Source organism: Myotis daubentonii, chromosome 6 (genome assembly GCF_963259705.1).
Source record: "Myotis daubentonii chromosome 6, mMyoDau2.1, whole genome shotgun sequence".
Taxonomy (NCBI): domain Eukaryota; kingdom Metazoa; phylum Chordata; class Mammalia; order Chiroptera; family Vespertilionidae; genus Myotis; species Myotis daubentonii.
In genome coordinates this window covers 67,931,486-67,958,219 of record NC_081845.1, presented here as the reverse complement: position 1 = coordinate 67,958,219, position 26,734 = coordinate 67,931,486, and the positions used below count along the sequence as shown (strand labels likewise).

At 37.0% G+C, this 26,734-nt stretch overlaps 1 protein-coding gene across 3 annotated transcripts in view; it reads left to right on the top strand.

Moving 5' to 3' along the window:
* Positions 1–26,734, top strand: part of ADGRB3 (adhesion G protein-coupled receptor B3) — a 700,018-nt gene that overhangs the window by 347,460 nt on the left and 325,824 nt on the right. For all 3 annotated transcript variants that reach the window (XM_059701276.1, XM_059701274.1, XM_059701275.1), the window contains 2 exons: positions 23,591–23,740; positions 24,781–24,856. In XM_059701276.1, coding sequence (XP_059557259.1) covers positions 23,591–23,740; positions 24,781–24,856 — 226 coding nt within the window. The remainder of the gene's footprint in view (positions 1–23,590; positions 23,741–24,780; positions 24,857–26,734) is intronic.

Here is a 26,734-nt window from a genome sequence, read left to right as displayed (position 1 = left end):
ATTTTAAAAAATGATTTATATCTTACTATTTCCCTAAGTAATTCAGGTCATTAAAAAGAAATGAATAATCTTAGCATGAGATTGCAGTCTATTTATGGACATAAACAAAAACAAATAAGAAAATAAAATAGCAAGTTCACTTGGTATGTGTCATAAAAAACAAGTATTAAGAGACTCATTCTAAGAGATAGTGTTCTGTGTAAAGATCTAGAAAAACTTAGGAAGGAATCACTTAGTGTTGACTTTGAAAGGTAGACTGGATGATTGACAATTCCACATAAAGGAGCGTGAGTGGCAAAGAGATGGTTATGTTCCAGAACATTCTTTAGCAAAAAACAGTATAGAGATGAGAAAGTTGAGGTTGTGTGTATGGTATAAATGGCCTATTTTGATAAAAGCATATATGTATGGAAGTAAAGGCGAAAAAAAATCTAAGAGGTGTAGGATGGTTCTGAAGACAATAGGAGCTACTAAAGCTTAACTTGATGAGTGTGGTGCTTTGGTAAGTAATGTGTTTATAGCAGAAAGAGAATTTGTTGAAATTGAGAAATGCTATAAATGTGAACACTAGAAGGCTTTTTACCATAATCCATGTAGGAGAAAATGAAGACTTGAATTACTGGTAGTAGAAATAGTAACCAAAATGTGGTTATGAATTTGAGATTATCTGATGGTAGAAATGGCAGCATTCCATAACTGACTGAGGTATAAGACAGGAGGGAGGAATTGAGATTTTATTTATTTGATGAACATTTGAACATGTCTTTTACATATTAATATTTAGATTCAAGTGTAACCCTCAAGTGAAAAAAATAAAATGAGGCCTTGAACTTTTGTAGAGAAGTGAAATTTATGATACATACTTGGTAATTGACTGTGTAAAAGTGATCGTTGAAGCCACAAACATTTTTCTACTATTAGGACAATAACAACAGAGAATAGATGTATAGGGTTGCCTAAAGAATCAGAGTTAGAATAAACAGAGAGAGTATGTATAAAGAGTTTCAGAACAACACAGCATAAAACCATTCTCATGTAATTAATAGGCGAGAAAGAGCATTTCAGAATGATTATGCTTCTTATATTAATTGTTCAGCATATTAGCATTAAGCAAAATTGTATGTGATTGTGGATGATAGAACAATATTTCTCCAGGAAAAGTGAAGACATGGTTCTTTGTGTGGTTTCAATGGATCACAACCTTAACACTTTGATAAAATTATCTCCAAGCATTTACTTTGCACAGATGAATGCTGTAGATACACGTATTGCTATTTTAAAACTTTCCTTTGGAACTATTCAAAGTTAATAATATCAGATTAAAAGGGAACACTTTCAGGCTAACGATATCTCAAATATGGAAAGTTATAATTGTTATCTGTGGAGAATTTCAAATGTGGCTTCTATATGTAAGCCCTAAGAGATAAAAGATTTCGAAAAGTATCGTTTCAGTTACTCTCCAGTAATCCAATAAAGCCAGTGCCTTACAAACATTACAGTTGAGACATTTTTCTTTGCCAAGCTAAATATCACTGTCTATTCTCGGTCTAGAAATATGAAATCCTGGGCTTTTCAGAATGAACATTCATACTTGATTTTTTTTTCTGAAATTGAATCAAAATTTAATCTGAAGAATGGCATAATACAATTTAACATCTTTCTCTCTACAACACTGTCTCATAAATATCAAGTCTTTGTTATTTCTTATACTCACTGGTAAATTTAATCATTTCTTTGGTAGAATATCTTGTTCTTCAATTGAGAAGCAGAACTTCAACCTGATGATGTAATTATAAAAATAAAGTGGTTTCTCTTTCTTGGCTTATTTAACTTTCTGTCGCTGCTGACTTTTATCGCTCATACATCTTCACTTCTTTAACTTCCTTTCTCTAGAGATAAGACACTTATAGTCAGTTGACACTGAGCCTGAGAAATACGCAATTCAACATCTATTTTTGTTTTGTTTTTTTTTTAATCTGTAGCACCTGACAGTTAAGTCAGCTAGACTTGAGTCTGAAAATGTCTAATTCTACCCTCACCTTCTGGCTTTCTACCACTCTTTCTTGCTAGATACATGAAGTAAGTGGTGTGTTTTTTTGTAGATCAGAAAGAAAAAAAAATAAAAATTCCTGTGTAGTTTTTTTTTTATGCTACTAACACACTGGTCCCCTTGAGAAAATAAATAGTTCAAACATAGTTTTAAACTATTACTTGGAATGATATGCCACATTATGAGTTCGTATTGCTGGTTTAATAGAGATTTCTCTATGTATTTTCTATGACCCACTTTTTCCAAATGGTTAGGGGTGGAGGCACTGAGGATGTTGGTTGTGAAGGGCCTTTTAGACCCTTCTAGTGGCAAGCAAGACATCCACCTCAGTGGGTGTGGATGGTCTCCCTTCCAACCAGCTGAGGACTCCCATTTTTGTGGCTCCCTAGTGTCAGTATAACAGATTTAATCAGTTTTAGCGGATCTTATGAATATCAGGTTCTGTTCTAGGTACTGAGAATTTTCAGTAAACAAATTAGACAACACTGTTTGCTCATCTGAAACTTGTTCTATAGCAGAGACAGGTTTCAAACAAGTGCCAGTTAGCATGCCCAGTGGTTATAAGTGATATGAAAGGAAACAAAGCCATCCACCCAGGTGAGGAGTTGGAGTGAAGAGAGGAGAGAGTTTTCTTAGGTTGATGGTCATGAAAGGCTCTCATCAGAGAAGTGGTATTTGAATATGTACCTGAATGCCCGGAGAGTGTGAGACACCATGATATGTGGGGACAGAACATTTCCAGCAGGAGGAACAATAAATACATGAGCCATGATGCCTCCACATGCTTGATATATTGCAGGCACTAGAGGTCAGTGGCGCTGGAGTGGCTGAGGGAGGGACTATGGAAGGAGATGAGGTCTGAAAGGGAAGGAGTGCCAGACTGTGGATGGCACTAGGCTTTTGACTAGGTCTGAATGAGATGCAAAAACCACTGAAGGTTTGAGCAGAAGAACGACCTGGTCTGATTTATGTCCTACAAGGACCATTATAACTATGGAGTGGAAACTAGTAAACCATTGGGGGTATGACTGGATATAGAGAGACTGGTGGTGTATTGATTGCAATAGGCAAGATGAGGGAGTTCAGTGGTTTGGACCAGATGCCAGTGGAAATAGTGAGAAGAGGTCAGATGCTGAAGGTATATAAATGGTTGATCTGACAGACTTTACTAATGGTTAGAAGTGGGGTGTGAAAGAGAGAGAAGGTTCAAGGATGTTTCCATTACATTGCCAAGAACCCAACTACAAAAATAAGACAGATTTCTTTCCAAATCTGTATACTATAAACTAATGTTATAAACCTATTTTGGTGATCATTTAAATGTCTCTAAATTTTAGGATCTAAAACAAGTTGTTTGTTGTATCTCTTCTTTTTTTTTAAAATTGCATTGCTGTATAATTGACATATTACATTGTATTAGTTTAGGTGTGCACCATAATGACTTGATATATGTATATGCTGTTAAATGATCACCACTGTTACATTAGTTAACATTCATCACCCCATATAGTTACATTTTAAGATCTACTCTATTGAAAACTTTCAAATATACAGTTCAGTATTATTAGCTAGAGTCACCATACTGTTTTTTTTGTGTGTTTTTTTACATATTCCTTTTCCAACACAAATCCTTGCACTTGCAGTTAAGGAATGTTATCCTTTGAAGCCATCAGCATTCTGTCATCAGTCCACTATCTGTGTTATTGCACAAAAGCTAGAATGAAAGTGTCATTAAAATGACTATTTAAAGCTGTAATTAAGATTGAGCTGCCAGTTAACAAGTGAGACAAATCCTACTTCCCTACCATTTTTGTGTTTCTTCTTCTATCTATAAAACAATGGAACCTCAAGAATGGAAGAATTCTTAGGATTCAGCAATTTAGCCATAAAAATGATCTCTCCAGCTTTAAAAAAAAATGTTGATTGTAGCAGTACTACTGGCATAGTTACAACCTTGGACCATCAAGCAGGAAACACTCATGATGTTATAGTGTTTCAAATTGTTGGTATGCCTGTGTCCTTTTAGAAGGTACCTGGGGTGAAAATAGTTACATAATATTTCCAGGTTTATCTAAACTGTTTTAAACAGGCATATTCAAGGACATAGCCATTCATGGAGTCATTATTAAATAATACTTCTTGTCCCTAAGAAACTTGCACTAGTAAACATTGTTAATAACCGTTCTTTCTCATTTTGAGTAACCCAGACGCCCTAATCTTTCCCTCTGTTATCCCTGCATTATGCCAATTGCTAGCTCTAATCCTAACTACTGCTCTGCTGTGAATCTCCCAGATCTTTAATAGCTTTTGCTTCTTTATAATAGTTTAATTTACCATTAAGAAAGAATAAAATCTATATGTCACTGCCTCATAACACCTGTTTTCTTACAGTACCTTCTGTATAGATTATTTAAGTCTACATTTTAAAGAAAATCCCCTAGTATCAAATAGTGGTTATTATTCTAAGGGACTCTTTTCAGAAGTGAATACAATGATAGGAAAAATGTTTGGTAAAGTATTCCATATATTATGTAGCACTTGCCAAATTAACACTTTTAACAAATATGCATGATACTATTTACTCCTAACAACCTTGCTGTCAGTGTTTAGGCCATCCACACAGTTTGCCCTACACCAGTGCTTCCCATTCAGAGAGGATGCATTCTTATCTCGTTGCATCTTAATAAATGCAAGTTAAAGATTTGTTTTGTTATCTTGCTCAGCCAACCACATTCTAACCTACTTCTGTTATGTAAAAAATTTCATGGTAATTTTTGAAAAGATTCCACAGAAATTTTACTAACATATTTTTTATTTCTACATCAAGAGAGAATGACTTCTGACCTTTATTTTTATTTGTAGTCATGTGTTTCATATATATCTACTTTATTTAAAAAATTAAAATTGTTTTTCTGGATATTCATTCACACATGTTTAAAGGATGCCTGAATTATTTTTGTAGTGAATCTTTATAACATATCTAGTCACTGAAAATTTTGTGAACTTATGTTACTCATTTAGTCTTCATGCCTTTAGCAACTGTCTCCTGGAGAATACCTAGGTAAAGACCAAATCACTGAGGCCTGTTATTTCTTATGAATATTTATATTTACTGGGAAAATGCTTGTGGTCTAAAAAACCAAATGAGGTCACACAAAACTCAGTTGGAAATGTGCAACATCTAGAATACACAGTGATGCTCAGCAGCATTGGAGCATGAACAGGAAAGGCAGTGGAAAAGTTGACTTCTACCATCGCTATGCATATCTATGGGGAAAGAGTTCAAGGCTTAAAGAATAGAATGTATGTAATGGAGGTGGTGAACATGCACATTTTAGTGGTATATTGTGTATCTTGGTGTATTGTATATTTTGGACATGAATTGTGAAAGCTTTCCTGAAATAGAAAAAACACAATTTCACCCGGCCAGAGTGGCTTAGTTGGTTGAGCATCACCCTGTGCACCTAAAAGTTGCTGGTTCAATTCCCGGTCAGGGAATATACCTGGGTTGTGTGTTAGGTCTCAGATCAGGACACCTACAGAATGCAGTGGTTCAATGTTTCTCTCTCTTTCTCCCTTCCACTCTATGAAATCAAGGGAACATATGTATTTTGAAAATCACCCCACAATTTCAAGATTTCTAGTGAGAATACAGACAAAGAATTCTTGGGTTTCTCTCATATTGGCACACAGACCTAACCACCAACATCTGGGGTTGGAGTTTTCTTTAATTATTCTCTAGAAAGAGCATCCGTTTCTGCAAAGAAGTTACTCCTGACTGTGCCCTAGGGAGGGTGTGAAGAGGAGTTTGTATAAAGGGACCAGTGTTTTGCCTCAGCTCAAAGTGTCTGGAGGAGGACTTCAACTAGGAAAAGGCTTTCAGAGGTGGGATTAGCATAGAAGCCAGATGGGAATTTAAATGGCTTCCCAGTTCCCTGGAGATGCTGCAGCTGAAAGATGTGGGAATCGGTCTTCACAGTATGATTTCATTCTTCTGGTGGAGACTCTTTCCTTCAGAATCTGGTAGACTTGCACTTATGGCACAGAAGAGAGATATGAAATCTAAAGCCTGCGAAAAACAAAATTTGCATGTTACAAAAGGATGTTGCTGGTCTCTATTGGTTTATGCAATAAGGATTTGAAATTACTAAAATCTGCCTGGTGCATGCCTTCTTTCTGATTTTGCTGTTCAACTCAATTGGAAGGATATTGCTGTGACTTTGTGTGAATATGAAAAACAATTTCATTTTAACTGTCTCTATGGCAATGCTTGCTTATCTCTATGGCAATAGTGGCCTGCCTCTGTAACAATAACCAGTGAAGAGAAAAAAATGGCACTGATTCCCTTTCAATATTTTTTCTATTTTTTTTTTAAATTTGGTAATAGCAAGAATTCTGTGCTAAATTATTCCTCTTCTCCATTGCTTCCTTCACTGAATTCCAAATACATAGATTCTCATCTGAATGTGACAACTGAAAAAATATGACTCAGATGAAAGATCAGAGCCCTTTGTGTTGATGCGAGCAGGGATGCTGTTTTGTATCTAGGAAAACATGCTGGCTTTAGAGCTAGATTCGGCTGCAAACCTGGGCTATTCTACAACTGACTGACCTTCTGCAGGTTATTTTATCTCTAAAGCCCTCAGTTTTCTCCTTTCTGAAGTAGAAATTATAATATCTTCCCTGCAGAGTTATTGTAAAGATGAAAGATAATATATATTTAGCACATGGCATGTAATAGGCCCTCAGTAATCGGCAGTGGACAAGTGTAGGGCCAAATATGGGCTGTGCTACTGACTGGGTGTGTGGCCCCATAGCCACAGTCTGCCCCTCTAGGGAGCTTCTAAAGTTCCCACCTAAATTTAATAGCCTTAGTTATTTTTATTTTACTCACATCTCAATAGTAAACTTATTGTTTATGACAGAAAGTAGCATCTCAGATTTCTAGGCAGATAATATAACTGAATCTAGAAATATATTTAGAAAACAAAGAAACATAGAGACACAAATACCACTTGTGATGGGTCTGTATGTTTCTTTGTTTTCTAAATATATTGTTATTTATTTTAGAGAGGAAGGGAGGGGGAGAGATAGAGACATCGATGATGAGAGAGAATCCTTAATCAGGTGCCTCCTGAACACCCCCTACTGGGGATCAAGCCCAAAACCTGGGCATGTGCCCTCACCGGGAATGGAACTGTGACCTCCTGGTTCATGGGTGGACACTCAGCCACTGAGCCACGCCAGTCGGGCATATCTGTATGTTTTAAAATGAGTTTGTTACACAATTTTCTTCTGTGGTACAATTACCCTAAAACCTTAGAAACATTTCAACTTGATTTGCACTTTGCTATCTTAAGAAGCACTCCTCTCCTCCATGTATTTATTTGTCACTAATCATATCCTAGATCCCTTTAATGGCTCATACAAAGGAATCTTTTCTAGTTTCATTTTATAATTTCTGCTCCTTAACATGTAATCTATCACCTGTAGTCTTCAAAATTATAGCAGTTATCTCTGTAGAGGCATCAAATATTCTGTACTATTACTATATCCCCCTGAATTCATAAATGAGTCCATTCTCTTTTGTTTTTAAATAACATCTTTTGAACAAAAATATTTTTCTGCTTTTATTACCTACTGAAAATTTTTGCATGAAGAGTTTCAACTTAAGAAATGTAAGTAATTACTCCTGTGGCTAATTTAATGTGTTTTCTTTCATTTGATCTTCTATTTCAGTCTGTGCCTTATGAATATGAGGGAGCAGATGCGTGTGTACCTGTGTGTGTGTATGTGTGTGTGTGTGTGTGTGTGTGTTCTAAAATATTTATCAGTGTTCAAACCTGCAATGCAGTTACTATAGATGGATGCAGTTGTTTTAAAATTCATGCTATGGGCTTAGGGGGAAATTAGTGGGGTTTATTTTATGTTACATCAAGGAATAAATATACATTTTAATAAAAGTTAAACTAAATTGAAAATCCAATAATAAGATTTAAAGGACATATGACTTACATGCTGAACAGTATTTTATTCAAGGTTTAGCTGGTAACTACAAAATAGAATGTTATACATAGGGGGACTGAATAGTTCATAAGGGAATAATTTATACTGGATAATAGGTTATATATCTAATATACATATTTTGAAATCAAATAAAGGCTGGTATATTGAAATTATTAGTAGGGTTCTAAATACAGTAGGAACACAGAGGGACATAATTGAGATGAAGATACTGAAATATTTTCTTTGCCACTGCAAAATTTCTTAATAATCAACTTCATTGTCCATTTGAGCTGCTTTATTACTTTTTGAAATATGACCCTTCCTTCTTTGGAAGAATCTGTCTTTTATTTGAGAGCATTAATTTCTCGCTTCTTTTTTTCTAGGTACTCTCCATTTTCTTTCCCCAAACTCATTGCCTGATTAACTCTATTTCAATTTTTCCTAACTCCTTCAGTTTTTATAATAATCATCTTACTAAAGAGGATAACCTCTATCATCTTTAAAATTCTAAAAAATTCAGGCTATTTCAAAAATGCCATAGTATGTTAGAAATATGGAATATTATTTTTACATACCAATTTCTTACCAAAAAAGTAAATATATTATTGTGTAATATAACTTAGACTACATAGGTGACAAAATTGTTAATGATTGGTATGCCCTTTTTAACTACATATAAATTATTGTAATGAAATAAATAGGACACTCAATTTAATCTTAGAGTTTGTGTTTTTATATATTTGTGCTTGCATGTGTGGGAGGGAGGAAGAGCAAATTATTGTTTGCAGATATTTTTTGTTTATTTGGTTTGATGATCCAGAGACAAAGCTTTTCTGAATGTGATGATAAAGAAATGAAATTCACAAATATCTCTATATCAAGTAGTAATTATTGTCAACAGTCATTCTTTACTGTGTTTATATTCTAGCCATGAAGTCATGAGTCTCTACTATAATGGCATTCGGATCTAAAGATTATTTTTGCAGCATGATCCAAACTGCCCAATGATGGGATTAATTGTGCTTGTTTTCTGGGGTGTTCTGGAATCAGGTGCGAGAGTGCACCAATGCTGGCACTTAGGTGCTCAGTAAATAGTATCTCTATCACTGTTGTTTGCACCTTCTCTTTCTTCAAAAAATTACATTTGGTGAAGCACATATGTCTAAATTTACTCCTCTCCCTCTTGGAAAGGGCATAAGGTCCCTGCTTCCTGTTTTGGGAAGATAAAGTGGCTAAAATTCTACAATTTAAAATCACCTCCTTGTTCTTAGTTCCATTATCTTAGAATCATGTACTTAACCTTGTGCCCAGTTCCTCCTCTCAAGTTAAAATTAATCTCCTATTCTTCAGTTCTTCCTCCCTTACTTATATTAAATCAATATTTATTAAGTGCTTGCCAGGTACCAGCTATCCTTTGGTCACAAAAAGATAAGCCAAACATGCCTGAATCTGTCCCTTATGGAGGTTATACTCTGGTGAGAAAGATATTAAGTTTCTAAAAATGAAACTTAAGTAAATGAATGAACATGTACTTTGTATTATATGCTATATAAGAAAAAATAACTTTAGAAACAAAAATAGATATAGAGAGATAAATATATAGAGAGATATATAGATATATATCTATGTTTCTTCTCTCTCTCTCTCTCTCTCTCTCTCTCTCTCTCTCTCTCAAATCATGGTAAATGATATGAAAAAAGAGACTAACCTGGATTCCTAGCTTAGTTATGAGGGCAATGGTGGCTCGGTGCTGGAAAGTTCTCCTGGGCATTTAAGCCGTAATCTGATGGTTGAGTAAGAATTTGCCAAGGGAGGAGTTGGAATGAAACGAGTGTGTGACTGGGGAGCAGTTGTTAGTGGGAAAAGTCAGGAGCTAACACTGAAGAAGTCAAGGACTAGGTCCAGGAGACCCTGCAAAGGGCTGCTAATCTCATACAAATGTAACAGGAAATCACTGCGGGGGTGACAGGACTCCACTCTGCTTTACTCACTGTCATAGAGAGCGACTAGCAAAGGGGCAGGAATGAAGTAGTGAATATAGTTTGAGTTGTTTTAATTTAGGCAAGATTTGATGGACAGTTGTGTGGCAGTCAAGGTAGAGATAAGGAAACAACTTAAAGTTGTATTTTGGAAGGGAAAGAACAAGCACAGTGAGGAGCTAGATTCCAGGGTTGAGCATATGGAAATGTCAAGGATAACTTACTGTTTTCTGTCTTGAGAAAAGGATGGATGGAGGTACTCTCCACAGAGATGGGAAAGACTGAATAAGGAGAGAATATGATGACGAATGGGTGGAGATCAAGAGTTAAGCTTTGACTATGCTACCTTTGAGATGCCTGAAGATATTTAATTGACAGTTAAGGTAGACAGTTTTGGAGTTCAGAAGAAAGGTTCTTACATCCATTCTACCTCTACTTAAAATATTTGTGTAAAATGGCTATCTCATCACTCGGTTGTAATCTTTTCTATGTAAGAACTTCTTTAAAGTATGCTTTATTGATTTTTAGAGATAGATAGAAACATTGATGAGAGAGAAATATTGATCGGCTGCCTCTTGCACACCCGCTACTAGGGATTGAGCCTGCAACCTGAACATGTGCCTTGACCTGGAATGGAACCAGTGACCTCTTGGTTCATGGGTGGACCCCCAACCACTAAGCCACACTGCTCGGGCAGAACTTTTTCTTTTTTGGATCTTCTACAGTATTTCGCACAAGGCAGAGAATGGTTAAGGTGAAGAATAAAAGGGAATTGGCATATTTTGTGTCTTACTGTGTAAAGGGAATGAGCTACCTGCCTTTGGCTTAATCATCATGAAAGGCTATTGATTTTTACAGATGGTCAAACGGAAGAGCAATTAAATGGCTTGCCAAAGATCACAAAGTAATTGGAAACCTATGTCTGTCTCCAGGGCCCATAGTTATCACATTAAACCCCAATGCCTCCTACTAAGCCTTTGGTAAAACCCACTCATTAAAAAAATATATGGGGTGTTTTGTCAAACATTATTACATGTTAGGATTCTATCATACAACAGTAAATAGGGAACATGCCTTTCTTTTTGGCACTTATAGGCTAGTGTGGGAGTCAGTCCATATAAACTGGACAAACTTTAACTGTAAATAGGGCCATAAAGAAAATAAACAGGATTATATAATAGACAGGAATGGGAGAAAGTTGAATTTCTTTAGATGGGGCAGTGGAGAACTGACCAAGCTAAGGAAAAAATAATTTAGCAGGAATTCAAGGATAATAATAAAAAAGAATGGTCTAGTTCGGAAAAGCTCTGAAAACAACAATAACACGCGCATCTTGATCAAGGTCAGCAAACAAGACAGTCATGTATAATGTGACCAGAAACAATACTGCTTATATAAGACAATTGTATTTATTTTATAAATACCATATTTTCCTGCGTGATCTTCATTTATGGCTGCTTTCACATCCTACAAGCAGACTTGGATAGTTGCAACAGGCCTGATGACCTACAAAGATGAAAATATTTACTTTTTGATCCTTTATAGAAAAAAGTTTCTCAACATCTACTAGTACAATACAGCATGCCTGCAACTAATGTTAAAGTATGGTTTTCACATTTTTATTTATTTTTTAAATATATTTTTATTGATTTCAGGGAGGAAGGGAAAGGAGGAGAGAGAAACATCAATGATGAAAGAGAATCATTGATCGGCTGCCTCCTGCACACCCCCCACTGGGGATTGAGCCTGCACTTTCAGTCCGCAGTCTGACCCTCTATCCAATGAGCCAAACCGGCCAGGGCGGTTTTCACATTTTTAGACCAACATCCCTTCTCCATAGCTTATAAAGCCTTTGACTCCTTATAAAGCCACTCTTCCATTATTCAAATACCTCTCTGTTCCCGAGTTAGTTTACTATTGTCCTCTCTCTCTCTCTCTCTCTCTCTCTCTCTCTCTCTCTCTCTCTCTCTTTCTCTCTCTCCCCCACTCTCCTTTTCTCCCTCTCTCCCCCCTCTCCTCCATTTATTTTTATGTTTTCCCCTGTTTATTTCTCTTAATCCTCTAAAAGTGAGCCTTTCCTACAGTACATTCTGCAGCTTTTTTCTGTCATCTCGTTACTTACAGAGCTCTCCATCTCACCTGTTCAGGTATCTGCACAAATGCCAGCTTACCAAAGAAGCTGTCCCTAAGTTTCTGAACTCCAATCATCATTCTCTATCATATCATTTCGCATTACGGGCATCTGGTTGTGTTTACTTATTCCTTGTCTGTCTCTCACCAGATTCCATGCCAAACCCTTGAGGGTAGGGACCTCCGCTGTTTTGCTCACTGATGTATTTATAGTGCCCAGAACTGTGCCTGGCATGTAATAGGTGCTCAACTAATATTTGTTGAGTGAATAAATCTGTCCATTGTATTCTCTCCTTAGGAGAACATATCTATGTCTACATGATCAACTATTACTTCTAATTAGAAAGCATCCAGTTTACATCTCCAAGTTCTAAATTTCATCATGCTCCGGATCACCAGCTATCAGCCTACAGTATAATGTTCAGCCTCCTCTCCTACTCTCACTAAGCAATTTCCTATTAAGAATGTTCTGACACTTCTGGAACTGCACCAACCTTTCCCAGGCCAGGCAGTTTCCTCTTCCCATAGCTCATATGCAACCATCAGCCCTCAGCCCAGTTACACCTCATAAGAAAGGCCTTCCCCACAACCAACCATGCTCTATCACATATGTTTTTTTTTTCTTTCATGCCATCTGCATTGTTTGTTCCTTAAAATTTGTGTGTTCCCCTGAGAGTATGAACTCTTTAAGGGTGAAGAATCTGTGTCTCTTTCTCATTTGCTCAGTGATAGAACAGTGCTTGGAACTCTCTTAGGGCTCAACCGAGGTTTGTTGGAAGAATGAATTTCCACAGTGATCTCTTTTCTCCTTGCTGTTTTCACTTGCCATTACATTATTCCTCTGGAAATGGATGATTTGCTATCTTGGGAAGCCCTTGAGTTGTTGACATGGGTTGTTGTTTCTTGCCTGATGGGTGCCTAACTCCTCATAATTTCCAGACTTATTTCTCTAGGAAAGTTTCAACACCCTTAAATAGCAAAATAGTAACACACACATGAAAAGAGAGTCAATCATGCTGCATATACAAAAGCTCTCCTATTTTTTAACTCTTTTTAAATTTATTGGGGTGACATTGATTAATGAAATTATATAAGTTTCAGGTGTATACTTGGTTAATTTCCCATCCTTTAGTGCTCCTTCCTCTGCAGGAACTCTGTTCTTAATTTCACTAGTTGGGGGAAAGGAAGAATTTGTTTCCTAAAGCATTTCATATATATATTTTTTAAAATATATTTTATTGATTTTTTACAGAGAGGAAGGGAGAGAGATAGAGAGAGTTAGAAACATCGATGAGAGAGAAACGTCGATCAGCTGCCTCCTGCACATCTCCTATTGGGGATGTGCCCGCAACCCAGGTACATGCCCTTGACCGGAATCGAACCTGGGACCTTTCAGTCCGCAGGCCGACGCTCTATCCACTGAGCAAAACCGGTTTCGGCAGCATTTCATATATTGATTTGTTTTTACTGTTCAGGTAGACATGCAAAAGTGAGTCCAATTTCACATTTATTTTATATTTATGTTAGGAGTTATTTTATATTTATTTTAAATCATAAAGTACATTTTGTAGAGAAGATGAGTGATCATCAACACCTGTTTTTAAAATCCACTAAACATACTCTTTTTAAAAACTGAAAAAAAATGGCATGATCTATTTAAACTTCCCTCACTATATTCTGTGTAGCATCGAAAAAAAGTCAGAAAGAACATGCAATAGATAACAGAAAAAGTGCACAAACTAAGATGCTTTTAGAATGTATTTCTTTTTAAAGGAAAAGTGTAACATATGTAACACTTTAAGCAATAAAACAATATTTTAAAAAAATGACTTCTCTAACATATATCTAGAACAGCAGTGGGCAAACTTTCTGTGAAGGGCCAGACAGTAACCACTTTAGGATTTGTGTACCATGCAGTCTGTGCTGTCACTATCCAACTCTGCCACTGTTGCATGAAAGCAGCCCTAGACAACATGTACTAGTAAATGAAGGGGGGTGTCTGTGTCCCAATGTATTTGTAGACACTGGGAATTGGATTTAATTTACTTTTCACACGCCAAGAAATAATGTTCTTAAACATTTATTTTCAACCTTTTAGGAATGTGAAAATCATTTTTTGCTTGCAGACCAAACGCAAATAGCTGGTAGGACAGATTTGGCCTGTGAGTTATAGTTGGCCAGTCCCTAGTTGAGACAGCTCAGCGGAACAGAGCCATGTGTGTGGAGTGCATGTACCACCTGTGTCCGCATGACTGCATGTGGGGAGGTGGGGGAGACCCAAGAGGAAGCGGACATGGTCCCCTATAGAGAGCACTGAAGTCTGGCAAAAGACCCTGAGCAGGAAAGAGAAACACGCCCACCCCTGCAAAGGCTCCCAGGCTTGATTGAAAAGGCTAAATAGAATCTAAAGCTGATACTCACAAACAATTTGCAAGTTCCTTTTTTAATTTCGGTTCTGGAAAGGAATATGCAAAATGGTTAATTAAAGTTTCAAAACATATACTATGTCATTAAAAGGCAATAGGTTGAAAAAGTTTCTTTGATATGCCATATCATTACTTTATTGACTGTCTATCTAATTTGTCTTAGTTTTGAAACTAAGAGAATCCTGCTTTGCTTTTTTCTCTTAAAAATAAAAAACACTCTGTAAACTCCTCATGGGAAGAACATTTCTAAGTCTGAGACCATCTAAGTCGCCGTGTGCCGCTCCAGGGATGAGAGGATCCTACACTGTGTTATGGGGATGGTGGAGATGGAACTGAGGGTGCACTGTGCTCTCAGCACCGGGGTCCTTGCAGCCGCCCCTGCCTAGTGGCTGTGTTTCCTGGAAAGTGATGGCTACCTACTGCTCTCTAGTGAGCTGGATCTTTGTCTATCGCCTTCATATTGCTCATTACAGCCTTTTGGGAAAGTAAACAGAGTCAATGAGGGAGGCAGAGCAAAGAGGAGAACAACTAAAAATCTGTCTGTTTGAATGTCTGAGTGTTTCCTATAAGCCACTGTTTTAGAATTCTAAAATGTGATTTTTCATAGAGATGTGAAAACAGAAAGATTATGCTGCACATATTGATATATATAATCTCAATATCCCCTTTTGATAACCACCATTATTCAGTGGTATCTAGTTTTGATCTCCTGTTAGACAAGTGAGATAGTTTTATTTCCTCTACTTGAATCATTATGTTTGTCTTTTATAGTCAGTCCAAAAAATATTACAGTAAGGCAAGGTAAATTTGGTATACATTTGTTAGGTAAAATCAAACTGCGCCACAGAGTGCAAAATCATATACTACTGAGGATACTGATAATAACAGTATCTCCCAGGGTTGTCTTAAATTTAATTAAGATTATCATGTGTAAAGCACTTGGCTAAATGCTGTGGTGAGAACAGTGCCTAGCACAAAGGAGGTATTTGATAGATACTTACGGAATTATTGTACAATCAGCGTCAGCTGTTATTCCCTTCTCTTCCAGATGCTCTTAGCATTGTTGTATAAATACAAAAAAAAAATGGTGTTGTTTTTTTTTCTGCCTTAACTGGTTTTTCTCAGTGGATAGAGCATAGGCCTGTGGACCGAAGAGTCCCAGGTTCGATTTCAATTAAGGGCACATACCTAGGTTGCAGACTTCTCCCCAGCCCAGGCGCTGGCCAGGCCCATGCAGGGAGCAACCAATATATGTGTTTCTCTCATATTTATATTTCTCTCTTACTTTCCCTTTCTCTTCCACTCTCTCTAAAAGTCAATGGAAAAATATCCTCAGGTGAGGATTAAAAACCAGGGCTTTTTAAGCTGTTAAGTGCCAGGGGGTTACACTGCATGTAGATTCTACTCAGTCCTTATGTGCTCGCTATATGTGCATGAACAAAACTATCAGTTGCCTATCTTATTTCATCCTCCAAAATCCTGATGTAGTAGCTAATATCATTCCCATGTTACAGAAGAGGAAGTTGAGGCACAGAGAGGTTAGGCCATTTGCCCAGTGTCACACAACATGTAAGATGAGCATGAAATTTATTTTCTAAAATGAGACTTTTGAGAGTGGTAGGGGATGCTATTCATAATTACACAAAACAGGGATACACTGAGACTGCCCCCACAAAAAATTAGAACATTATAGTTACCCTACAATACCAGGGTTGTGAATCCAGGGCCCAGGTACAGAGTCCACACTGAAGCCATCCTGGTAAGCATCCACTTTCCTTTACTGACCCTCCTTTGCCCATTTGGCTTCTTCCTGCTACATTCACCCACGCACGTTTGCTCCACAGTGTTTTCCTTCTACCTGCCTTCCATTATCCATGATGCAACTGGTGTACAAATTTATTAACTCTAACTTGTTTGTGCACCATTCACATAAGAATGATGAACACATAGTCCCCATCCTCCAGGACCTCGGTAAAAACAAAAGGGTAGAACATCGTGAAACAAGGCTAGAAGGACCACCCTGCTTGATGAACCAAAGGAGGGCTCAGTGGTGACAAACACACACACACACACAGAGAGAGAGAGAGAGAGAGAGAGAGAGAGAGAGAGAGAGAGAGAGAGAAACACCTTTGTGCTTTTAGATCCATCTGCAAAAATTCCCTATTCTTTCTGATGAGCAAAAATCTATACTGAATATGAATCCTTTAAGAGCTTGGCCTGTAACAGACATGATGCTTTCAGAGGACTGCATATCCAAGGTAAAAATAAAAGTATTAAAATTGCAAAATGAAAATGCAGCTGGTTTTACACCAAAGTTTATCAGTGATGAGTCACCTATTTTTATTACACAAGAGATCAAATCTAGTGTTGTAATGAAAACACAATACAATGAATTCAGGGTAATTGTTGGAGCATTCAAAGATGTACCTATTTGTTCAGGTACATCAAACTGTTTTTTGAGTTTTCTTATAGGAACATTAACTTCTGTAAGAAAAATTTTTTCTCTGCTCAAAGTCACTAATCATCATAGAGGTGCAAATTAAAACCTCTGCAGTGGGGCCTTGACTTATCGTGCTGTGACGGAGCTCGTAACTTAAATTACTCGTATGTCAAATCTTAAAGTGAACGAGTGAGACACATGATGCTGGGCTGATGTTGTGGCGTTCACTGTGACGTTCGCTGCGCCAACTAGCGGTGGGGTATCCGAAGCTGGCTCATAACCCAAATTTTAGCTCGCAACTCAAAGCAATAAATCGACGGAGAGACGGCTCGTATCTCAAAAAACTCGTTAGTCGGGACACTCGTAAGTCAAGGCCCCACTGTATGTGATATCACTGCACAGGTATCAGAATGGCTACCATCACTAAATCAACAAATAACAAGTGCTGGCAAGGATGTGGAGAAAAGGGAAACCTAGTGCACTGCTGGTGGGAATGCAGGCTGGTGCAGCCACTGGGAAAGACAGTAGGGAGGTTCCTCAAAGAATTAAAAATGCAACTGCCTTTTGGCCCAGCAATCCCACTTCTGGGAATATATCAAAAGAAACCCAAATAACTAATTCAAAAGAATATATGCACCCCTTTGTTCATTGCAGTATCATTTACAATAGCCAAGATCTATGCCCATCAGTAGATGAGTGTACATTATAAAAAAAAGCTATGATCCATTTACACATGGCTGTAAAAAAAAAAAAGAAAAAGAAATAAAAGAAATCTTGCCTTTTGTGACAGCATGGAATGATCTGAGGATCTGGAGAGTATTATGCTAAGTGAAATAATCCAGTTAGAGAAAGACAAATACCATAAGATCTCATTTATATTGTGGGGTAGGTGGAGGTAGGCAAAGGGGGAAAGGAGGAAGGAAAGAATCTTTGATGGGGGCGATGGACACACAATGCAGTGTGCAGATGATGTTTTCTTGAGTTGTATCCTTGAAACCTATATGGTTTTGTGAGCCATTGCTACACCAATAAATTCAATAATAATAAAAAAGGCAATTTCTCAGTGTTGAGGAAAGCTGCTCTATCATTTAAACTCCCACAATAACTGGTTTTAATGCAGAAATTATTACAGAACCAAAGTATATAGCTTTGCACTCGTGCTTTGCATTCAGGTCCCTGTGCCAGTCCTGGGCGCATATTTACTCTTGACATAGTTTAAGACATGCATTTTAAATCATACCTCTTTAGTGCTCACTCAACGTGTGAGCTTCCCAGTTCACTAAAGACTATAAATGCATCTAAATTCTACTAGGGGTTTTAAACGGTTAAACTCGGTCAAGAAGGGAAATAATTGAGGATTGGATTGGGCCAGGTGTCTGGTACAGGGACTGAAAGAAGCAGGACATAAAAGCCCTCTTTAAAGCATGTTTGCTGTGTGCAAATAGGTTTTCTGGTTAATCAGTGCAGGGTCATAAAAACCCCAATGTCTTCTTAAGGACCTTCCTAGTGTGTTTAAGATAAAAATGTATAATTTTAAATACTTCATATTTTAAGGAACATGTATGTTGATAATTTGAAGGCTAACATTTGAATCTATGAAGTATCCCTTTTTATAATGATTTGTTTATTTATTTATTTAATATATTTTTTTATTGATTAAGATATTACATATGTGTCCTTATCCCCACGTTACCCCCTACCCCCCCACATCCCCCCGCTCATGCCCTCACCCCCCCCCCTGTTGTCCGTGTCCCTTGGTTAGGCCTATATGCTTGCATATAAGTTCTTTGGTTGATCTTTCCCCCTTACCCCCACCCTCCCCTACCTTCCCTCCAAGGCCCGACAGTCCAATCAATGCCTCTCCGTCTCCGGATCAGTCCTTGTTCATCAGTTTATGTTGTTCATTATATTCCACAAATGAGTGAGATCATGTGGTATTTATCCTTCTCAGACTGGCTTATTTCACTTAGCATAATGCTCTCCAGGTCCATCCATGCTGTGGCAAATGGTAAGAGTTCCTTTTTCTTTTTCCTCTTCTTAAAGAATACCTTTCAGCATTTCATATAATGCTGGTTTGGTGGTGATGAACTCCTTTAGCTTTTTCTTATCCGTGAAGCTCTTTATCTGACCTTAAATTCTGAATGATAGTTTTGCTGGATAAAGAAATCTTGGTTGTAGCTTCTTGCTATTCATCACTTTGAATATTTCTTGCCACTCTCTTCTGGCCTGCATGGTTTCTGTTGAGAAATCAACTGACAGTCGTATGGGTACTCCCTTGTAGGTAACTGACTGTCTTTCTCTTGCTGCTTTTAAGATTCTCTCTTTGTCTTTTGCTCTTGGCATTTTAATTATGATGTGTCTTGGTGTAGTCCTCTTTGGATTCCTTTTGCTTGGGGTTCTCTGCGCTTCCTGGACTTGTAAGTCTATTTCTTTCACCAGGTAGGGGAAGTTTTCTGTCATTATTTCTTCAAATAGGTTTTCAATATCTTGCCCTCTCTCTTCTTCTGGCACCCCTATAATTCTGATGTTGGTACACTTGAAGTTGTCCCAGAGGCTCTTTACACTATCTTCGTATTTTTGGATTCTTTTTTATTTTTGCTTTTTCGGTTGGGTATTTTTGTTTCTTTGTATTTCAAGTCTTTGACTTGATTCTTGGGATCCTCTTGTCTGCTGTTGGATCTCTGTATATTATTCTTTATTTCAGTCAGTGTATGCTTAAGTTCTACTTGGTCTTTTTTTCATATCCTCCAGTGTCTGACTAAATTTATCGGCGGTTTCCATAAAATTCTTGAAAAACCTTATAAACGTGGTTTTGAACTCTATATCCAGTCGTTTGCTTTCCTCCATTTCTGTCATTTGTGACCTGTTTCTTTGTCTCCTCATTTTTTATGCTTCCCTGTGTTGGTAGAGTGGTTTTGTGTGCTAGGTGTCCTATAGGGCCCAGTGGCTCAGCCTCCCCAATTACCTGAGGTGGACAATCTTGGTGCACCCCCTTGTGGGCTTTGTGCACAGTCCTGTTGTAGTTATGCCTTGATTGTTGTAGGTATCACTGGGAGGAATTGACCTCCAGGCCAATTGGCAGTGAGAATCAGCTGTGTCTGCAGTGGGAGAACTTCTGTGCTGGAGACACCCTTCTGGGGCAAGACTTGTTTCAGTGGGGCTTTGGTGCTCACTGAGTCTGACCCCTGAGTGTGTCCCTTATGGATCTGAGGAGTTGTAGTCTGGATGGTCCCCCTCTGACCACTGGGTACACTGGCTCTTGGATCTAAGGAAGTGCTAATTTAGTCTTTGCCTGAGGTTACCCAGCAGGAGCTACGAAAAGATCTGCAGATTCCCCTTCCTTTTTTGGAGTTTGGAGGTGCCCAGATGAGGCCCAGCTATGAAGCAATGCAAGCTGCTGTGGGGCCTTGGGCCTTCTCTTGGAAGTTCTGGGTCTCTCTGGCCCAGCTGTAATTTGTTAGGTAATTTTCAGGTTGCAAAAGGCCAGGGCATTCATATGCAAAAGCCTCTGCTGCAGCCTGGGTGGGATGGGATCTCAAGGAATCAACAGGGCAGAGCAAGCAGCTATGGAAGATCCTCAGCCCTGCCCTAAGGGGCCGAGCGTCTCAGTGTCCTGGTAATTTAATTGCTGCAAGCACCTCTGAGGGAAAGCCGCCCTCAAGTTCAGAGTTCTGCCTGCTGCCAGACAGTCCAGTTTCTCCCCGTATGAGTCCTGGGTCCCCAGAGACTTCCCGGAACTGGAGTTCAGAGCAGTCGGAAGCTTGTGACTCCCTCCCGATTCAAAAAGACAGCCGCTTCCTCAGGTGCCAGCCCCTTTCCGCGCGTGCTCGAGCCTCCGTACCTTTGCACTTTACTTACGCAGCTCCTGACTCTCAGTGTGCTTTTCTCTTTCCTTCTAGTTGTAGAATTTCCACTCAGCCAGCCTTCCTGTAGTTCTGGATGATGTCCGTTTTGTCTTTTTGTTGTATTTTTGAAGTTGTTGTAGGAGGCAGCAATTTTGGTGTTTACCTATGCCACCATCTTGGTTTCTCTCTATAATGATTTGTTAAAAATACCATCTTTAAAACTGCATTCTTACTAAAATTAATGAATAAATATTTGTTTTTATGTATCTTTATGCTCAGTTCAAAGGACTTTTGTAGAGATTTAATAGTGATCCTGATTTATTTTTATATTCCTTTAATCTAGACTGTGTTCAAAAGTACAATATAGCCCTGACCGGTTTGGCTCATTGGATAGAGTATCAGCCTGCAGACTAAAGGGTCCCAGGTTTGATTCCTGCCAAGGGCATGTACCTTGATTGTGGGCACATCTCCAGTAGGGAGTGTGCAGGAAGCAGCTGAATTGATGTTTCTCTCTCATCAATGTTTCTAACTCTCTATCCCTCTCCTTCTCCCTTCCTCTCTGTAAAAAAATCAATAAAATATATTTAAAAAGTACAATATAATCTATATAGTCATAATTAAAAAGCCAATGCACTTCTAATTGAATAATGAATGTATTTTATAAAGAGAGATAGATGCACATTTAAATATAACATTTTTATATTTTTAAAAACATGGTATTATACTAAAATTTATTCAGGATGAAATGATATAGAGTTGATAGAAACTATGTCTTCTCCATTTTTTATTTCTTCTTTCTGTTAATTTTTTTCTTTTCATATATATGGAAACAGAGGAATTATTAGACTTCAAGGCCCAACAATTTATCTCTCATTTTTTTTTATAGGAGTAACCAGTTGTGTGACAGTAAAAACAACAAAAAAACAACCTTCATTTCTCTTCACAAGATTTAGAGCGGAGGAGAAATAAATTTTCTTTAATACCAATAAAAGGAAAGTTAGAATGAAGGAGTTTGGAAGTAGATGAGCTTAGTTTTGCATATTGGATAGAGTTTACGGTAGGACTCCGAAGAAAGAGTGTACTGCAATATAGTGACCATCTATGTGCAATGTAGGACTTGGACCTTACGGACACTTGAATTGAGTTACTTTTGGACAACAAATATGATATGGTTTGAAAAATGAAGGAAATTAAAATACTAGTAATTAGAGATGTTATCTGAAAACAGGGCTTATCATTCATAACTAATTTATGTACTCTCTTTCCTTCACCATTTAGTTACAAAATCCCTTTTTAGGCTTATTATATCAAACTAGAGGCCTGATGCACAAAATTCGTGCAAGAGTAGACCTTCACAGCCACAGCAGCTGCCTCGATCCCGCAGCTGCAGCCCCGACTTCATCTGGAAGGTCGTCCGGAAGGACATCTGGACGGTTTTGGTCAATTTGCATATTAAACTTTTATTATTATAGATTACAGGCCAAATGAAATTCCATCTGATGCTGATAATGGATGTGTAGAATAGCTTAAAAGTGCTTTAATAAAGTATAATAATACATACCCAATTTAATTTGGAACTCAGCCAGTAGTGCAGTAATATATTTATACAACTAATATCATTAAACTTTTCATTTTCATCCTCTCTTGCTTTAAATTGCAAGTTTCTTTAGACTGAAATCCACTTATGAGGAGCCTAATGGTTTCTTACTTTTGCCTTCTTGTTGTGATAGCTTTTAGAGATTCCCTATCACCTTTCCATTTAAATCCTGCATGGGGCACCTAAAACCAATGTAGAACAATTATGGTCCTATGTAAAGGTTATAAAAATTAAATTACTTAATTTAAATGTATATAATCAATAAGTGCTTAAGTATTTATCATCATAATTGTATTATATGTAATTTTATATGTATATACATATATATATACAATAAATATATAATATTGAGTACTTATAATAAAACATATATCCAGGCATTAGCAAACATATAATTAATAATTTTTTCAATATGTTAAAATACTTATTACAAATAAAGACACAATTTTTATTCATATATATATAATATTTATTTGTTACTTTCAATTGTGGGGTCACAATTTTCATACTTTTTGTTGTATTTGTTTACTATCTCTGCATGTTATATTGGTTCTATGGTTATAGCATTCATGGTGCCTCATTATGTGCATTCTGACAGTTCTGACCCCCAGAGCAATATGGCTTTGTTTTCCATGTCTTCATGACATCCCACCTAATCCATGAACAATTTTTCCCAAAGACAATGTTCAGATGTAAATACAAAAAAAAAAAACACGTTCTGAATATAAAGTTTAGATTTAAATGTAAAATTTAGTCTGTGGGTCAAGTGTGTTAATCAAAATATTTAACAAAAAAAAATACAGCATGAGCTTTGGACAATTGAAATGGAGGCCTGCCACAAATAACCCGTACGGTGGTACCTGCTGGTACTTTTAGAGTACCCACCCCCTCCATTGACCTTCATTGAATGATTCCTGCCGAAAGCAACAAAAACCAGGGTTGATAAGTAAAAGAATTAGCAACCTTGATGCATATTGTTTCATAGAAGTGTCTGTTTTGTAACTCTGATAAATGTAATTTTGGCTTGAAATTTTATTTTGAATATAATATATGTTTTCATATGATCATGTTTGATTGTTCCGGAAGGTTTGAGTTGACATTATTGCTTTTTTAATAGTGGCTAGCATTCAGAAGCTTCCTGCAGCCTCTGTTCTGACAGACATCAACTTCCCAATGAAAGGACGGAAGGGAATGGTTGACTGGGCAAGAAACTCAGAAGATAGAGTAGTCATTCCGAAAAGCATTTTCACTCCTGTGTCATCAAAAGGTATGTATGTGAGATAACTTGGGTTTTGACCACATATTTCTGATAAGTTCATTTAATAAAAGTCTATATCATTGTATACTTGAAACCCATCTGGTTTTATTAACCAATGTCACCCCAATAAATTCAATAAAAATATTTTAAAAGAAGAAAATATTCTTAAGCAGGATGCCAAGTATAGTATTCCATGGAGCCTAAGGGGGAAAAAAAGAAAAGATAAATATTTAAAAAAATTAAAAGTATAAAAATAAAAAAAGTCTGGACATAAATCTCCATATATTAAACAATTTAGAAACAGTCACTAAACTAATTTTGTACAAGAGAAAACTTAAATTTGGTCTTTAAATCTCTCAATTTACTGGAGCAAAGGATCTATTTAAATGGAAAAGTACAGTGCAAAGTATAGACCTAAGCTTGACATGGTCAGGTTTCAGTATTGACAGGCTTATCCCATTGGAAAGCCTGAGGCTTAATGTTTTAACTTCAGGTAATGAAAATGTCTTGCATTTTCCAGGAAAAGTCATTTTTATTTCTTCCACCTCACATTTGTTACGGTTTGAAAATATTCTTTTGGTCTATAAAAACAGCTTTAAGAAAAAGTTAAGTTTTAAGAACATCTTCGTTAGTCTCTAAAATTAATGTCATTTTGGACAGTGACATTGTGGTCTTAATTTTTACCTTGGAAATTTTGACCTCATGACTTAGAGCTGCAAAAGGAGAATTGGCTGTCTTTCCTCATATCTTTGGGACTTTAAACTTATTAGCTATAATGATAGTTTCTTCTCTTAACCTGATGAAGGAAGGTTACTTCAAAGGATGGTTATTTTCTGACACAAACCCACTAACAATACATCTTTGAGAGCTTCAGTTAATGTGTGGAGGGTGGGGAATAACCTTCCCATTCATGGTTAAGAAGACATTTCTTTTACCCAGCTTTCATCAGCAAGTCCTGGGATCCCCTTGTAATTAGTAGATTAAAGTTTTATAAGACATAACATGTTTCTTGCTGTTTTACTAATATTTTAAAATTTTATTCTTTCTAGAATTAGATGAGTCATCTGTATTTGTTCTTGGAGCAGTCCTGTACAAAAACTTAGATCTAATTTTGCCCACTCTGAGGTAAGCTGCAAAGTAATAAGCTGCTGTAACCTTTGTACATTATTCCAAAAAATGTAATTATAGCTCACTCTATGAAAGTAGTCTGACAAGTGAAATCGAAAATGCCAATTTAGGAACAGCTTATTAGCATACTATGCGTTTCAAAACAATTAGAAAGGATGATTTTTGTCTGTGCGTATAGCCCTGCAATTCTTTTGTGACTAATCTTGACTTGTCTTAACACTGAGGAGGAGGAAAAAAAACACCTCAAGTCTTTGTAAAGGAATAGTTTGTTTTAAAATTAATTTCCTCTCTATTTATTTGTACATAATGGTACTGTTCATAAACATTGCATAAAATTAAAAGAGTGTCATGATGACTGGGAATACATGGTTTTTTCCTTCATTTGCACAAGATCTCAATTTGTTTCTAAATATATACTCAATTATAGTTACATTAAGAAAAATGCTATTGTTCAATTAGAGTACTATTTTTGGAAGAAATCTTTTCATTTCTTTTTTCCCAGTCATTAAAGAAACAATTACAAATAGTAACTCTACCAACACCCATTTGTTTTATCTATTGCCGTAACTAATTTACCTAGTCTCACAGAAGGCGTCACTTGTGTCTATTTGGATGGTTATGTTACCACTCATGATGACCTGTCTCCTCCATCACGCCTCATTTTCAAGGACTGAGATAAAGTTGTATTTCAGTTAAACACAGCCACAGTTGCAGTGAGCTCTTACTCATACCCTCATGAATACAACTTCACATTTTTAGGGAGGATAGACTGTGAATGATGTGTACCATTATACCAGGGGTATAACGAATGGTCTAATAAATAAAACCAATTAGAGTTCAGTCCAGCAGAAAAAGGCCTCCCAAAGAAGCAACTAGGTTTTTGCAGCTGCAGTGAGTAGTCACAATTCTTTGGAGAAAGTCTGTGTACAGCAAATTGCAATATAGTTGGTGAGTCACTAAGAGTCCCACTCGAGACAATGCAGGTTCTCCTTCATCTACAGAGACATTTATGGAAATTTAGTCTTCTTTAACTCTCTTCTCTGGGTGGAATTTGGGCTTTCTGAATTTGAATAGGTTTGTACTTGGTTTTGTTCTACTCATAACAAGTTTTCAAAACTAATAAGTTTACTCTCAACTTTTCCACTGGCTTTATTAAAACACATTGGTATGTACAACTACCCACAGATAAAACTGATTTATAGTGGCACTGACTCTACCTTTGTGTATGATGTTCATTTGAGGGGAAATGAGCTGAAGTTACAAGTAACCAGATACTCTATGTTACATACTTATTTCCACAGTGAGTTCACTTGTGTAAAGTTCATCTTTCAAGAATTCGAGACACTTCTTTAAATCAGATGACTTGGGTTTTCATTCCAATTTAAAATAACCAAAAAAATTATAAACTTGTCCAGTCACTGAATAATCATCTACCTTCAGTTCAACTTTAAAAATAGAAGCACTTCATGTGCAATTTCACTCTACTTACTGCTGAGGGGTATAATGAATGCAAATAAAATATTCACCATAAGTGATTTAGACTGCGAATGAATTTCCCCACATGACTAACAAAGTTGTGTTGTGATTCATCTTGTTTTGTGTTATACCAGAGCTCAATCACCCACACAAATAATATCAGGTCATTCCAAGTTTCATAAACAGATACAGTCAAGGGAATTGGAAATGTATCTAGGGATATCAGCTTTTTGTAAAAAGAAAATACATTTACTTAGCATTTCAACATTGTTTTAAAAGCATGGCAGAGGCAGTGGTCGCTACAGCTGGTGGGTAGATTAAAGGATGTATTAAGGGTGACTTCATGGATAAAGCGGGGAGCCATTTGGAGCTTTGAAAATCCCCTAATATCCCTGTGAG